Here is a 16,248-nt window from a genome sequence, read left to right as displayed (position 1 = left end):
CTTCGGCTACGATTTTTCAGAACTTTTTGCTCTCTGATGTAAAGACGTTATGCTCGTGATCCTTTTTCAATGAGACTGGAATTTTTTCAAAAAATAAATAAATAAATAAATAGAATGTTCTTTGAGTCAAAAATTATTTTTTGATTTTTTTTTTTTTAAGAATAAGGTTTATGCAAAAGTGGAAAAAGAAACCTTAATAGATTGAAACCTAATTTTGAATAGGTGCCAGTTTTCAATTGGTAGAGTCCCTAATCTCATAATGAAATTGGAGGATCCTTCTTCCTTATGCTTGTGACAAGTGCGTGAATGTGATTAGTATGTGATCACGTGAAAGTCGCCACTTAAATGCTCAAAATTAAAAAGGTCTGCTTCATAATATATATTTTCCCCAACAACAACACCAAGACGTACAACTTCCAACCGACCATTATTAATGTGGGAAAATATAGTTTTTAGTTTATTCATTAAAGCTCTCATTAAAATAATTTTTGTGAGATTTATCAGAACTTTACGCTCGATAATGTAAAAGTTTTATACTTTTGATTTATTTTTTTTTTAATAATGAATAACAAAGATGGATTAATTATATTATAGGATTTGTTTTCATAAATATTTTAAATTTGACCAATTATTGAGTTATATTAGTGTGTTCTGCTGCATAATCTGCTGTATCTAAATCATAACGGCCAACTACCGAAGTGGTATTCAATTATCCAGCTGTTCTGATCATTTTTCTTTCTTTCACTTTATCGTGCATAACCCATTAAAACCTAGGTGTCGTAAAGAAGAATAAGAACACTTTTTTTACTTTTTTTTTGTAAATTTTTTAAATGGTCCAGAACCGCTCAACGAATTTTATTCATTTGTTTATGTTTTCATTCTTTAGAATTTTTTTTGAAAAAAAAAATTTGGTTATTTTTTATGAACTAAAGACTACCAATATGACCAAAAAAATGAATGTTTGAAAGTAAGGGCAAAAAAAACAAAAAAACTTAAGAGTATGACCCCAAAAAAAAAAAATAGGGCTAAAATTTTTTATTGGATAGGACCAAAAAATTTAAAAATAGGGTCAAAATTATTTTTTGGGGCCAATTAAAAAATAAAAAATAAAAAAGGGTAAAATTAAATATGAATTGATAAAAAAATTTATAATAAAATTTTCAGGCTCATTTTATCGCACTCACTTCGCACGTTGACTTAACATGAGTTGAATGGAGATCATAAAAAGTTTTATTTTTTTTTTAATAATGTTAGATTTTATATTTTTATGCTATAATTGTCCAATAATATTAATGTGACAATTTAAATTAATTATTAGATTTTTTTTTAATAATAATTAATTCAAATAAATGTTAGATAGAATTATAATATCTATTAATTTTTATTTTTATAACCGGTTATTCTAACACATGTTAAGAATATATTTATTCTAAGAAAATTCAAAAAAAAAAAAAAACAATCAAGAGAAGGTAACATGCCACGTCGTGAATATCCCCGAACGAAGGGGCGGGCAGCTATTTAAGGGAAGCGGATCTTGTCTCTCTGCATTGTTATACTCAAAAGGGAAATCCTGAACAACTATGGTCTCAACAAGTATGGGAAGCCCGGAGATTTGTAACAGAAAGCTAACGACTGCGGTGCCGGCGACACAGACCGGCGAGAACAAGGTTTCGGAGCTGACAGACATGGACTTGGCGATGAAGCTCCATTACATTGAAGGGGTTTACTTCTTTACGAGTGAAGCAGCTGAAGGGCTGAGACCAGAGGACTTGAAGGGACCCTTGTTCCATTGCCTCTCTCGCTTCTTCACCGCCTCAGGGAGGGTTCGGAGATCCGAAACCGGCCGGCCCTTCATCAAGTGCAACGATAGTGGAATCCGAATCGTTGAAGCCGACTGCGACCAAACCATTGAACAAGTTTTGGCCACCAAGGATCACTCTTTTCATAGCTCCCTTGCTTATACTCAACATCTTGGTCCTGATCTTGGTTTCTCACCTCTCGTCATTATACAGGTATTACTCTCTTTCTCCCCCGTCAGTATTCTCTATATTTTTGTTTCACAATTATTCAAGAAATGATTATATGAAAAAAGTAAATATTATTTTTTTTAAAAGTACGTTTTATTTCTTTCACTCAATTTCTATAATTATGTATGAGCGAGAAGTTAGAGCTAGTTAGCTAGACTAGAGTATAAAGGATGAATGCCCACATGGGAATTGGGATGAGCTTTATTTTCTGTTCCCATATGTTTCGGGGTTTTTTTCTTTTGGACACATACTGTCGGATTAGTCCATGATCTCTTGAAAAGAAAACTTATCCAGGTAAATTCTTGGGATCCGAATCCTCAGCAATGGGGGCAAAATTGCTAAGCCCCTAATTTTATCGATCCTAGCCCTTTAATATTATTCAAGTGTCTACAAGCCACCACATGTCCTAGTAATAATAAAATAATAAATTATTAAAATAAAATAATAAATACTATGGGGTGGCCGGCCACCCCAAAAGGTCAGTTGGGGGTGGGCCACCCCATGGCCATAAGGGGTGGTTCGGCCACCCCCAAAGACCGGCCCTTGAGGGTGGCCGAAGCTACCCCCATGGCTGAGCTGGGGTGGTCGGCCACCTCCTATGGGGAGAATGGGGTGGCTGAACCACCCCATATTTTTTAATATTTTATTTTTATTTTTTAAATATAAATAATATTTTATATTGAGTGGGATATGTAGTGGGTTAGTGACTGTTGGATGAAAATGGATAGTCGAAATTTTTTTTTAAAAAATTGATAGGCAATTTTCACACTATTGCCATAATCCCAATCCCTTCAAGTAAACCTAAAACCTTGTAGTCTCAGTCCCATCCCTATTGATATTTTGATTAGGTTGTCCCATTAAGCATTAAGTGCATCACACCCACCTTAATTTGGACAGGATCCAATTCTCTTTAGTATAGGGGCAAAATTGTCTAAAAAAAATTTAGACAATTTTATCCCACTTTAACAAGAACCGGCTCTTCTCCGATCTATTTGGACCGGAAAGGATCCAAATGCCCTTAATTTATTCATTCTAGTAGTCAAAAAGGTCACTTCTCCTTCTCTTTCTTTTTTTAAATTTTTAAGTTATTTAATGTTTTTATAAGCAATAAAGTAGATATAAAGGGGGTGGATGTCTGTTAGTGGTGGATATTACGAATTTACGATGTTAAATATTATCTTAAAAGTGTTTTTTTTTTTTTTTTAATATTTAAAAAGAGAATAATTTTACCCTTTATTTTGACCCCTTTTTTCTTCATCCGGCCGGGCACGACTTGTGATCAGTTCACACGGTTCAAACATGGAGGAGTGTCCGTTGGACTCAGCTGGGCTCATGTTCTTGGAGATGCATTCGCAGCCATAGCCTTCATCAATTTGTGGGGCCAGATCTTGTCTGGTCACGCGCCACCGAAGTGTCTCCACGCGCCAATTCCCAGGAAACCCAAATTCCCACCTACTATTCCCAATAAATCAATTCCCACATTGAAAAGGGTGGACCCCGTAGGAGATTGCTGGCTAACTGCCAGTATCTGTAAAATGGACACGAACTATTTCCATGTCACCGCAGAACAACTTGAGCAGATGGTAGCAAAAGCTCGTGCCGTGGCCAAAATCTCACATTTCCAAGTCCTCTCTGCTATAATATGGAAATATTTATCTGAAATCAGGGAAGGGGAGACAAGGATTGTAACAATCTGTAAAACAAATTCCCACAACAGGGAAAATGAATATCCAACCAATGCCATGGTGCTGAGCGCAGTTGAAGCCGATTTCTCAGTGGCGAAAGCCGATATATCGGAGTTGGCAGAGCTGATAGCTGAGAAAAGAGTGGAGGAAAATGAAGAAATGGTGGAGATAGAAAATGGGGAGGCCGATTATATAGCATATGGAGCAAACTTGACATTTGTGAATCTGGAAGAAGCAAAGATTTATGGGCTGGAAATGAAGGGAAATAGACCTGCTTTTGCCAACTATGCCATCAATGGGGTTGGAGATGAAGGTGTTGTTTTGGTGCTTCCAGGGCCAATAAATGGGAAAGGGGAGGGAGATGGGAGAGATGGGTTGGTGGTCTCCATGGTTCTTCCTGAAAATCAGTTCCCGCTGCTCATAAATAAGCTTGAAAGGGATTGGAATGTCGTTTAAATAGTAAAAGATTGACATGCAGGCTGATTCCCTGGATATATATATAGAGAGAGAGGAATGCTTCATTGCATTCTGCAAACCATCTTCCCACCATCTCTTCACTTTAGGATCTTGATTTTTTCAAAAATTTAAAAAAAAAAAAAAAAAAAAAAGAGAAAAATAAGTATAGAGAGAAGAGATGGTGGTGAGATGGTTGGTAGAATGCAAAAAAGCATTCCTCTGTGTATATATATATAAGTTGTGTGCTACTTCTGTTTGATGATTGATATGATATATACTATGTTGTTGTTTTTAGATGTATTTGTAAGAGCAGAAAAAGACGAGAAATGATATACATCTTAAATTTTTTTCTCAAAAGTTAATTTTTAAATGATGTGTCATTATTTCATGAGATTTATTATTTTGAAAAATGTGTCACCAACTTATGAGATAATGACACATCATTTTAAAAATGACACAAATCCTGACTTCTTTCACTTGTTTCAAATTATGGATATGTAAGAGTCGAAGACAGAGATAGTCTAGTATGGTACCACCTTACGTATACGTTGCACGTTGTGGTGTTAAGGGGCATATTATTTTCTGAGAAATGTCACACATTCCAAATTTGTTTTCTAAAATTTGGTTCTCAAATGATATGTCATCATCTCATGAGTTGGTGACACACTTTCCAAAATAATAAATCACATGAGATGGTGATGCATTATTTGGGAACCAACTTTTGGGAACACAAATTTAAAATGTATAGCACTCCTCTTAATTCTCTACTGCGCATCCCTATATGCCTAATGGACTGGACCATCGAGCCTAGGTGGTTTCAGTATTTGGGACTAATGTGATCCGTTTGTAATGGGCTCTCCTGTCCCAGACCCAATTGGGCAAATATTCGTCTTTGGTTGCAAGTCGATAAAGAAAAAAAGAAACATATAAAACATATGGGCCTGAGACTAGACCTAATACGAGCTTGGCCCACAGGCATGCGACACAAAACGCGACGCTCGATAGTCGATAGCTCCACCACCAGCATTATGGACCGTCCACGTGTTCATTGTAAATCGAAGGGAAGTCAAAACAACCACAAAGTTATAAAAAATAGGAAGGACCGAAGGAGGAAGGACATAAAACAAACGACAAAATCATGACTTGTAAAGCTAGTGACACCCCCTCTGGTTTAGCAATACATAAGCGGTACACCATCTCAATCAAACCGCTTAATTAGCAATACATAAGCGGTTTGATTGAGATGGTGCCTTCTTAAATATAGTTGGTTAAGGTTTTTAACAGGAAAAAAAATTTGAAACTTTAACTTAGGGTCTGCTTATAATTACGTTTGAGGGGTCTAAAAGTATTTTTAACACTAAAAAAGTTCGTTTGCTAAAAAAATTAAAAGCAATTGTAGAGATTCAAAAAGCCTAAAAATGATCAAAACGCACTTTTAGTAAAAGCTTAAAAATGAAACTTTTGCCCAAAGTTGTTTTTGACGTAAAAACTTTATTTATTAAACGTAATTCCCAACAGACTTTTAGTTTTGAAGAAAACTTCTGCGTAATTTGTGGTCTTTATACAGTGGTATCAAGAATCCTTGATTAATAATTGGAATCAGAATCCATCTTAATTCATCATCTGAACCTCTATATGAAAATAAAAAGAAAAAAAAGATTGGATCTCTATACGCGAGGTATTAAAATTCGTTGAAATTTGGACAAACTATCCATAAAAAAAGATTGAGATGCTCACTTGTTACCCAAATTTCAATCAATCATCCAAAAACAAGAAATTTTTGATAGGAGAAAATTGGAATTAATTGATTGATGTGATATAAAACTAATACGAGTACCAAACTTTTTTAGTGATGTGGACAAGTGAGTTTGACCTTTTTTATTTTTTTATTTTTAAAGAAAAATCTTTATCAAACACATATAAGTTTTGTAACTCTTTATTTTCGGTGCTCGAGTTCAAATAGCCAATTAGGGATTTTTTTTTTTTTTTTTTTGGAAACTTCACGAAAGACTCATGAATTACTACGCAATTTGAAAAGACCCCACAAGTTTCAAAACCTCTTAATTTCACTCATGATCTTTTAATTTGATGCAATCTACCTATTTCATCAGTTTTTTGACGTTAAAATTGATGAAAAGCTTGTTTGAGATTACGATTTTTTTCTACTCAAATCAACTCTTTTCTTTTTTTTTTGGATTGTGAATTTAGAAGAAAAAAAAAAGAGTTGAGATTATGTTTAAGGATATATTATAAAAAATATAATTAAAAAACAACCAAAATATTAAAAAACAAAATTTAAAATTTAAAAATACAAAAATTAGGTTAAATTTTGAACCATCCCTAGGGGTGGCCAGACCACCACCAAGGGGTGGATCAGCCACCCCCAAGTGTCTAGGGGTGGCCGAGCCACACCCAACGACTACTTGGGGGTGGCCGATCCACCCCTAGTGGGTGAATCGGCCACCCCCAAATTAGACGGGAGTGGCCGAGCCACCCCCTTAAACCGATTGGGGGTGGCTGATCCACACCTAGCTCCCCTAGAGGCTACTTTCAGCCGCCCCCTTAAATCGGTTGGGGGTGGCCGATCCACACCTAGCTAATGGGGGTGGCAAGCTTGCCACCCCCAACTGCTACTTAGGAGTGGTCCGGCCACCCCTAAATATTTAAATTTTTTTTAATACTTTTAAAATGTTTATTTATAATTTTTATTAGTTAAGGTGAAAATCTTTTAATTGAGTTTAAAAGGTTGCCAAACATGAATTTAGCAAAGAATTGAGTTGAATTGGGAAAATTATGTTTCCCAAATATCTCTGAAACTTTTATAAAATTTTCAATTTACCCTTAATTTTTAAATTGAAAAAAAGAAAAGAAAATTGAAGCGTTAGTTTGTATTTTTAATGGGAAAGGTCAATTGTATCAAATTGAAAATTAAGAGGGGTAAAATTGAGAGTTTATAACATTTGAGGTATTCTCAAAACAAGTGGTAGTTCAGAGATCCTAAATGAAGTTATTATTATTATTATTTTAATTTTAATTTTTTTTTTGTAAGAAGCCAGTAGGGATCCTTAATCCATGAAAGGCTTGGGCCCCATTTGGTAAACCCCTTCCCCTCTCCTCAATATTCAATACTATTCACTTTATTTTTTTTAAAAAAATCAACATCAAAATATTATCATTTTTTTCATTTTTTATATCACATCATTTACCTTTTATTGCTATTTAAATAAAAAAATAATTATAAAACAAAACATTTTCACCTTTCCATATCATTTTTTTTTTTTTAAATACCAAACATTCTTATTTTTATTTATTTATTTATTTTACATCAATCTACTCAGTTCTGTATCCCGGTGGTCAATGTTTACTGTCAAGGTTTACCAAACAAAGCCATAAAAAAAAGAAAGTGGCGTACTGAACGGAAGTAAACAACACAAAAGTCACAAAAGAAAAAGCGCGAAATCCTGAACATCAATACAGCTTTTGTCAAAGCGCTGAATACCGCTCCGGTAAACGTGAACAAAACAAAACGGGTAATGCTATATCTATATATTATTGAGATAAAAAACAGCACCAATCGACGATTTGTCAACGCGCAGAATTCAGTTGCCGTAAGCGACCGCAAACGCGAACGTCACACGTATTGAACGCTCGCATAGGAGAATCTTTGATTTTCAGGCCCAGATCCATGCAATATTCAAGGTAATATTTTACAGTATATATATATATATTATTTAGAAATGTAATACACCGAGCTTCTATTCTATTTTTATCTTAATTGTTATTGCGTTACGGATAATCAGACAAATAAACGGCTCAAATCATGTGTAATGCAAATAACAAAGTAAGACATTTTTATCTCAATACAATTTCACTTGCTCCGGTGATCATGTCAATTAGCCAGTGATTTTTTTTTTTACAAGAAATTAATTTAAAAATTGATTGACATTACAGGGGAAAGCCCATGTTTGCAATGAAGCCCCCACAAAATAATTCCTCAATAAATACCCGACCCCCCAAAAGGCAATTTTCATAATTTTGCCCCCACACGTGAAGATTTCCGATTCCATCCCGGCACTGCCATATGGTACAATGAAATAGTAATGACGATATAAAAATAAAAATATATATAGCATTACTCTCACTCGAAAACGGTGGGGTGGAAGGGTACCGAATGGGTCCAAATTATTTTTATTTATTTATTTATTTTTCATTGCTATCTTAGCTGGACCATTCGTTTAGAATGAATGGCCTATTGCAGTAGTATTGCACCATGCAATTCCGATCTGAATCCCTCGTGAAGATAATTGAAAGCGCCCAAAACTTATAGTCAAACCCAGTGGGACCCACCTCACAACACACACAGAGAGGTAGCTCTGGTCTCCACGCTGTTCTATCTCTCACACAGACAGGTAGCTCTGGTCTCCACGCCGTTCTCTCTCTCTCTCTCTCTCTCTCTCTCTTCCTCACTAGCTTTCTTACACACAACAACCACCGGCTTTTAGGGCTTCCCGAGCTCTCCAAAAAGACGCAAGAGAAAGAGAAAAGAGGAAAGAGGAAAAGCCCTAGCCTGAGTGAAAAGCTTGTCCGTACGAAAGAGCTTTGTGTTTTTTTTTTGGTTGGAGCTTAAATTTCGGATCGGACTGACACGATGGGGGGTTCGGATTCGGAGTTGGTACGGACGCTGGAATCGGCGCTGGGGATATCGCTTGGCGGGTCGGTGTCGGACTCGGCGGTGGTGATCGCGACGACGTCGTTGGCTGTGGTGATCGGGCTGTTGGTCGTGTTGGTGTGGAGGAGATCGTGGGATCGGAATGGTAGCAGGGAGGTCAAGCCGGTGGTGGTGCCCAAGTTGTCGGTCAAAGACGAGGACGACGAGGTCGAAGCAGAGTCCGGGAAGTCTAAGGTTGCCATTTTCTTTGGTACTCAGACCGGCACTGCTGAGGGCTTCGCTAAGGTAAGCTTCTTCTTCTTCTTCTTCTTCTTCTTCTTCTTGGTTTTGAAGTATGAAACAGTTTAGCTGTTGATTGTGTGATTTGTGGTAGTTATGGTGTTAAGCTGAAGATTTGGAGTGAGGATTACACCTGAAACGTCTTTTATTTATTGGTTTGGTTTGTATTATGTGTAATTCCTTGTCTCACATAGTTGAATCCTAATTCATTATTGCAAGAATTGGTACGATTGGTGCTATGAAATTCCAGTTTGTTTAGAATTCGGATTACAGTGGACATGAGTCGAGGATGCGCTGTGTGAATTAGGCATTTCTTGCATTTAGGAGAAAGTTCTGCCCTGGTTTTTGCTCCCAATGCGAGAAGGGCGCTCCCTAAACGATAGCCAAGCAGCTTCTTGGTTAGTTTTCAGCTGATGTACGGAACCTGGTCTTAAACAGTATCAGGCAACATGTTCCTCAATCATTAATAACATGTTGCTTGGTGTACTAATAATCACACATTTTGCTAATTTAGTTGGGAACACCACAATCATTACGGTAGGGGATGTTCATCGCTAATTCTCTATCCTGGATGGTTACAATCTATGTTAATACGTGACTTGAACTCCTGAAAGAGTCGGTTCCTCAATAAAAAAGTTTATTTTCGTCATTGTTTTTCCACAAGCAATTTATATTTATTTTTATCACTTTTGCATAAGTGTTCTTAAGGCTTTTATGTTTGCGTTTTTTAATTATAGGCTTTAGCTGAAGAGATCAGGGCAAGATATGATAAAGCAGCTGTCAAAGTTGTTGACCTGGTATGTTGGATTGGAATTGTTGTGTGATGTTGCATCATGGGATGCATGATTGCTTCTTTAAAGAAAAAACATTTACTATTCAACTTCTTGTTGACTATGTTTAAAATAGGATGATTATGCCGCGGATGACGATCAATATGAAGAAAAACTGAAGAAAGAGACTTTGGCTTTTTTCATGGTGGCCACGTAAGATAGATCTTTAACTTAAATGGCATTATGTTAAACTTGGAATGCATATTGCTTTTCAGAATGCATGGTATATTCAATATATTTGAGCTTGACATTGTAGTTATGGTGATGGGGAGCCAACTGATAATGCTGCGAGATTTTACAAATGGTTTGCTGAGGTTGGTAGATTTACTGCGAATCAACCATGAAAACAGATTATGAAGTCACAGTCTGGTTGAATTTCCACTTTAATTTTTAGCTGATATATTAAAATGCCTTAAATTCTATTTTCAGGGTAAAGATAGGGATCCATGGCTTCAACAGCTCAGATATGGTGTTTTTGGTTTGGGTAACCGGCAATATGAACATTTCAATAAGGTAAATTAGTAAGTTGGGTATGCTCATCCATATCATATTGTAACTGTGACATCTGATGGCACCCCTTTTGCAACAGATTGGGAAGGTGGTTGATGAACGACTTAGCGAACAAGGTATTTGTTTTCAATATTGACATTCACTATCATGAGAAGCATCTTCTGCTGATCTTCTATTGTCTAATCCTGTAACTGCGCCAATTATGGGCTACAAATTTACTGTTTGGACTAGGAAGCATTTTGTAGCACTTCAACAGCATAAAAAAGTTTGTACTTGTGGTAGATTTCAATGAAGATAAGCATGTATAATACAAGTATGGGAATATTAGCATTCTCTTTTAATGGTAGCCTGACTATAAGTGATATTGGCTTGTTGATGTGACATGAGCTTGTGAACTTTCAGCTAAATGCTTTGTGAATGCTTTAGTGGTGTGTGAGGTTATGTTATTTGTAGTGTTTAGTAATTGATATGTAATTTTCAGATAAATTAATTTTAGGATGGCGAATTCAGTGAGTGACTGGGAGACACTGTTTGTCTGCTTTAACTGGTCTAAATTATTATTTTCTGCACTGCTGCCAAATTGTCTTACATAATGTTTTAGGTTTATCAAAACCCCATTAACCAAATTTGTGGATCTCATCTTTGTAACTTTAGAGGTTTCTTTCAACCGGGTTTTATACAGAGCAAGCTCATCTTGTTGTTTAAATATTGATTCTGGTTGCTGGATAATCATCATTAATTTCTCACCCTCTTAAGTTTTTGGCTCGACTCTTGAAACCAAAATTGGTCATTCTTTCATTTGGCTCCTTAACTTTTGAGATTGTGCATTCAATTGAATCAGTGGTTGGTCGTAATATATTCGCTGTGTGAAACTTAATTTTTTCTGGTTTCATACTTGAGCTTCTTTCAAAACGCGACTTAGTGATATGCTAAGTATATACCCACGTATACCGAACTAGTAACTTCCAATTTTGTAAGAGCATAGTTGTTGATCAATATTTGCTAGACACCATGAAATGAAGTCTTCAATTTCGTTTTAGTTGTCAAATCTGTGTAAAGCGTTATACATCTTGGTGCAGGTGCAAAGCGTCTCATTCCGGTTGGTCTAGGTGATGATGATCAATGTCTTGAGGATGATTTTGCTGCTTGGTATACTTTATAGTCTTTAATAGACTTAACTTTTATCTATTCTGTTGCAAAATTTTTAACTGATTTCTAATGTTAGCTTTGGGAAGATTGAGCATTAGTGTCCAGTAGGACTTGTGTTTTCTGCTTGAATGATTTGGTTGTTCTTTTATAGGAAGGAACAATTGTGGCCTGAGTTAGATCAGTTGCTTCGAGATGAGGATGATGCAAATACTGTATCTACTCCATATACAGCTGTTATTCCTGAATATAGAGTAGTGATTCATGATCCTACTATTACATCTTGTGAGGATAATTATTCAAACATGGCAAATGGGACTGCTTCATTTGATATACACCATCCTTGCAGGTGCTTTGAGATGTAAATGTTGTTAGTCATATCACTGTAATTATTGTTTACTAAAATTGGTTTTATTTTTTTTGCCTGAAGGGTTAATGTTGCTGTTCAAAAAGAGCTTCACAGACCTGAGTCTGATCGCTCGTGCATACATCTGGAGTTTGATATTTCAGGGACGGGTGTAAAGTAAGTTCATAACTACATAGTACTTCCTTGCAAATTTGGGTTTCAAGTTAATGATTTTATTCTGGTCACCTATAACTCATGCATTCCATTGACCAGGCTCTGCCTGGAAGTTAGCCATAAAAAAGAGTAGTTGCTTTTTTTGTGTTTTTTTTCTTTGCAAACAGTAGGATCATTTGGCAATGCTTTTTAGGGTAGCTTTTTATCTTTTTAGCAAAAGCTAAAGCATTAACAAACAACTCAAAACACTCAAAACTATTTTTACCTTTATTTTACAACACAACCAAAAAGAAAAAGCACCTTCTAAAATGTTTTGTCAAATGAACCCAGTATTTTCCCTTCCATGGTGGGGTTTTTCTTAGATTAAGATCTTGTTGGCATTTGAAGTATGATATTTTGTTTATCATCTCTCCAATCATACAATTGACAAGGAAATAGATTTATCACTTAGGCAACCTAGGTCACAGGGTGTTTTTGTGTTTATATATTTCTCTATTTGCGCAAATGCTTTATCCAATTGTCAATGGAAGTATTGGAAAGAAATGAAAACCTAGAATCTTATATTGTAACCGGTTAGGATTGGAGTGGTTGTAACATCCTGGCTTGTGTATATAGTCTTCTAGGATGTTTTATTTGCTTACCAATATGTGCTCCCCACCCCCCATCCCCCATCCCCCCTTTCTCCCCCGATGTTTAACAAATAGTGGATTAATGTGTTGTACTTTATATTAGTTCTAGAATCAAGTCTTTAACTGGTGACTATCATTCCTCCCTTTTTTTTTTCTCAGGTATGAAACTGGAGACCATGTGGGTGTTTATGTTGAGAATTGTGATGAAACTGTTGAAGAAGCTGGGAAATTGTTGGGTCAACCTCTAGATTTGCTGTTCTCTATTTACACTGACAATGATGATGGCACACCCCTTGGAAGCTCATTGCCACCTCCTTTCCCTGGTCCTTGCACACTCCGCACTGCATTGGCTCGTTATACTGATCTATTAAATCCTCCTCGGAAGGTTATCTCTTTGCATTTGCAGCTTATTTTATTACTTAAATATTTGGTCTTACTGGTTCCTAATTGTTTATTCTTTCAGGCTGCGCTACTTGCTTTGGCTGCTCATGCTGTTGAACCTAGTGAAGTAGAGAGGCTCAAGTTTTTATCTTCGCCTCAGGGGAAGGTTAACAAATCCCTCCCCACCCGACTTTGTCTTTGTGTTCTTGTTTCACATTTTTTGTCTGTGTTTGTGTCAAAATTTGCTGTGTTTTTCATTTTTCAGGATGACTACTCAAAATGGGTTGTTGGAAGTCAGAGAAGTCTCCTTGAGGTAATGGCTGAGTTCCCGTCAGCAAAACCTCCCCTTGGTGTATTTTTTGCTGCAGTAGCTCCTCGCTTGCAGCCCCGTTACTATTCAATCTCATCTTCGCCTAGGTATTTTATCCTTCCTGGTTATGGTACTCATACGTGGGTTTATCTCATAATATAGACCTTTCACCTAATATTGTTGCTTCCTATATTTTGTACAGATTTGCACCCAATAGGGTTCATGTGACCTGTGCTTTGGTTTATGGTCCAACTCCCACTGGCAGAATTCACAAAGGAGTGTGTTCAACCTGGATGAAGGTAATACTCATGTGGCCTTCTTTTGTGAGCTGTAATGCTGAACTAATTTTATAAGGGGTTCTGTCAATGCCACGCGTGGATCATCTCTAGGAACAAAGCTTAGGTCTAAATATTTCTAACATTCAACCATATGAAACAGAATGCAGTTCCTCTGGAGAAGAGCCATGACTGTAGCTGGGCTCCAATTTTTATTAGGCAATCTAATTTCAAGTTACCAGCTGATCATTCACTTCCTGTTATCATGGTGGGACCTGGTACTGGCTTGGCACCTTTCAGAGGATTTCTACAGGTCTGGATTTTTTTTTAATGGATTATAGGGTTTCCTTGCTAGTGTATGAAAATATGAGATTAAAAGTAAGATTGTTTGTCCAGGAAAGAGCGGCCCTTAAAGAGGAGGACGTGCAGCTTGGCCCTGCATTACTCTTCTTTGGATGTAGAAATCGCCGGATGGTAATGATTGTTGCTATGCGTACCTTTGAATCCTAATTTTTGAAAAGAAGTGAGTTTGCTGTACGATTTCCTAAATTTTATCTATGTTGGTAGGATTTCATCTATGAGGATGAGTTAAATAATTTTGTGGAACAAGGTGTGGTGTCAGAGATGATAGTTGCATTTTCACGGGAGGGGCCTCAGAAGGAGTATGTTCAACATAAGATGATGGACAAAGTAAGTAGTGTAGGGGGCAAGCAGAGGTTGCTGTTCGTAAGATAAACATATTACTCCTGATTTCATCAACAATTCTTTTTCATGCACAGGCTGCGTACGTATGGAGCCTGATTTCTCAGGGGGGATACTTTTATGTTTGTGGTGACGCCAAGGGTATGGCTAGAGATGTTCATCGGGCTTTGCATACTATTGTCCAACAGCAGGTAAGTACTCTCTCTCTCCCTCCCTCCCTCCCTTGCACACACTCAAAAGACCAGAGCTAAACTCATACTTGAGGGGAGGTAACTATCTATAGGGATATATGGAATAATATGGTTCAGGGATATGTTTGCTTATTGTTGCAACATATGTTGCTTTTATTCTTGAAGTTACGATTTTACATCTTAACACACTTATAATGTTTCCTTTATATGTTCTTGTTTATCTCTGCTACACCTAATTTATTACAATTTTATTTCTTGACTGCTCACTATAGTATATCATTAGACTTATTGTTGACCAGGAACCTATTTTGTATGTTTATTTACTTAATTTGGTTGGTAACGTGCAACATCCAATTGGCACTTCCTTTCACCAATCTCACTTAGGGTACTTTTGGGTACACGGAAATTGCTATTCTATTACGAAAAATAGTAGTTTTTATTCGAAATGAAAAAAAAATGTGGAATGAAATAGCATTGGAATAGCCATTCACAAGTGTTATATGATTATGATCTTATCCTTATCATATACTCTAACATCAAGGCTATTCCCATTGCCCATGAGAGAATGACTATTCCAAGTGTTAGACTAAATGCATACTTTAACACCAAGGCTATTTTATTCCACCTTTCATTCTTAATAAAGGCTATTTCTTCTTCCTAATGGAATTGCCATTTTGTGTACCGAACGTTCCCTTAGTTTTTGTAAGTGATATTTGGATGCCATGGTTGGTCTTCTATTGGAGGAATATGTGTTTCAAAATCTTATTTTTTCTGGTATGTATTTCAGGAAAGCGTGGATTCATCAAAGGCGGAGGCTATAGTAAAGAAACTCCAGATGGATGGACGATACCTTAGAGATGTATGGTGACAGTTCCATATTTTCCATTTTCTATCCATGGTTGTTTGTAGCATCTGTGCCAAATGTAGCAGTCAATTTATTTTATCATCAAGCTCAAGCATCTTTTACTGGCAAGTTTCTGCCATCCTGGAGCTGTAGCAGCAGCAGATTATGACGAAGGTGATGGAAACTGAAGCCCTGGTGCGGTGGTTCCTATAAAATTTAATTATGATTTGAAAGATATTTTTGTCCCCCTCCGCCTTTTTTCTTTCTCCCCCAACCCCCCACCCCCAAAAAAGAGCAACATTTATTTTTAGAAACAACATAATAGTAGCTAGTTATGAAGATGTCGGGAAACAAAATACTCATAGGTGGTTATTAGGTTGTTTTGAATTGTGTTGTACGAATTAATGATGATATAGCGGAATAAAGCTGTAGTCTCAAAATGTTCTGCAAGTTAAATAGGACTGAGAGATTGATTCACCTAAATTGTGTGGCATTGCCATGTGCACCATTTAGTACTGAACTGGTTGTGATGTTAAATTTTCTCCTTGAATGGCATATAATAGACTCTGCTGATTCACTCTCTTTGGGATTTGGTTTAGGTCCGATAAAAAAACTAAAGCCATTTTCTGTTGTCCTTTCATTTATTGGACATTACTAAGGGGGTGTTTGTCAAACACCTTGGCACTATTCATTCTCCACCACACTATTCACTTCATTTTTTTCAAAAAAAACATTCTCACTTTTATATCTAATCATTCACTTTTTATATCACATCATTTACTTTTTATTACTAT

At 36.4% G+C, this 16,248-nt stretch overlaps 2 protein-coding genes across 2 annotated transcripts; both read left to right on the top strand.

The window, feature by feature from the left end:
• Positions 1-1,544: 1,544 nt before the first annotated feature.
• LOC132189041 (protein ECERIFERUM 2) lies at positions 1,545-4,464 on the top strand. Its single transcript, XM_059603517.1, has 2 exons — positions 1,545-2,012; positions 3,311-4,464. Exons 1-2 carry the CDS (start codon positions 1,581-1,583, stop codon positions 4,166-4,168), a joined length of 1,290 nt encoding a protein of 429 aa, XP_059459500.1. The 5' UTR covers positions 1,545-1,580; the 3' UTR covers positions 4,169-4,464.
• Positions 4,465-8,449: 3,985 nt separating this feature from the next.
• On the top strand, positions 8,450-15,937 carry LOC132189040 (NADPH--cytochrome P450 reductase). The gene is made up of 18 exons (XM_059603515.1): positions 8,450-9,122; positions 9,854-9,913; positions 10,023-10,099; positions 10,203-10,260; positions 10,376-10,459; positions 10,536-10,572; positions 11,536-11,605; positions 11,757-11,951; positions 12,033-12,125; positions 12,911-13,136; positions 13,215-13,298; positions 13,398-13,549; positions 13,645-13,741; positions 13,881-14,030; positions 14,114-14,191; positions 14,285-14,407; positions 14,497-14,610; positions 15,398-15,937. Exons 1-18 carry the CDS (start codon positions 8,817-8,819, stop codon positions 15,476-15,478), a joined length of 2,085 nt encoding a protein of 694 aa, XP_059459498.1. The 5' UTR covers positions 8,450-8,816; the 3' UTR covers positions 15,479-15,937.
• Positions 15,938-16,248: the final 311 nt, after the last annotated feature.

The sequence above is a fragment of the Corylus avellana genome, chromosome ca8 (genome assembly GCF_901000735.1).
Source record: "Corylus avellana chromosome ca8, CavTom2PMs-1.0".
Classification (NCBI taxonomy): domain Eukaryota; kingdom Viridiplantae; phylum Streptophyta; class Magnoliopsida; order Fagales; family Betulaceae; genus Corylus; species Corylus avellana.
This window is presented reverse-complemented; position numbering and strand designations above follow the sequence as displayed.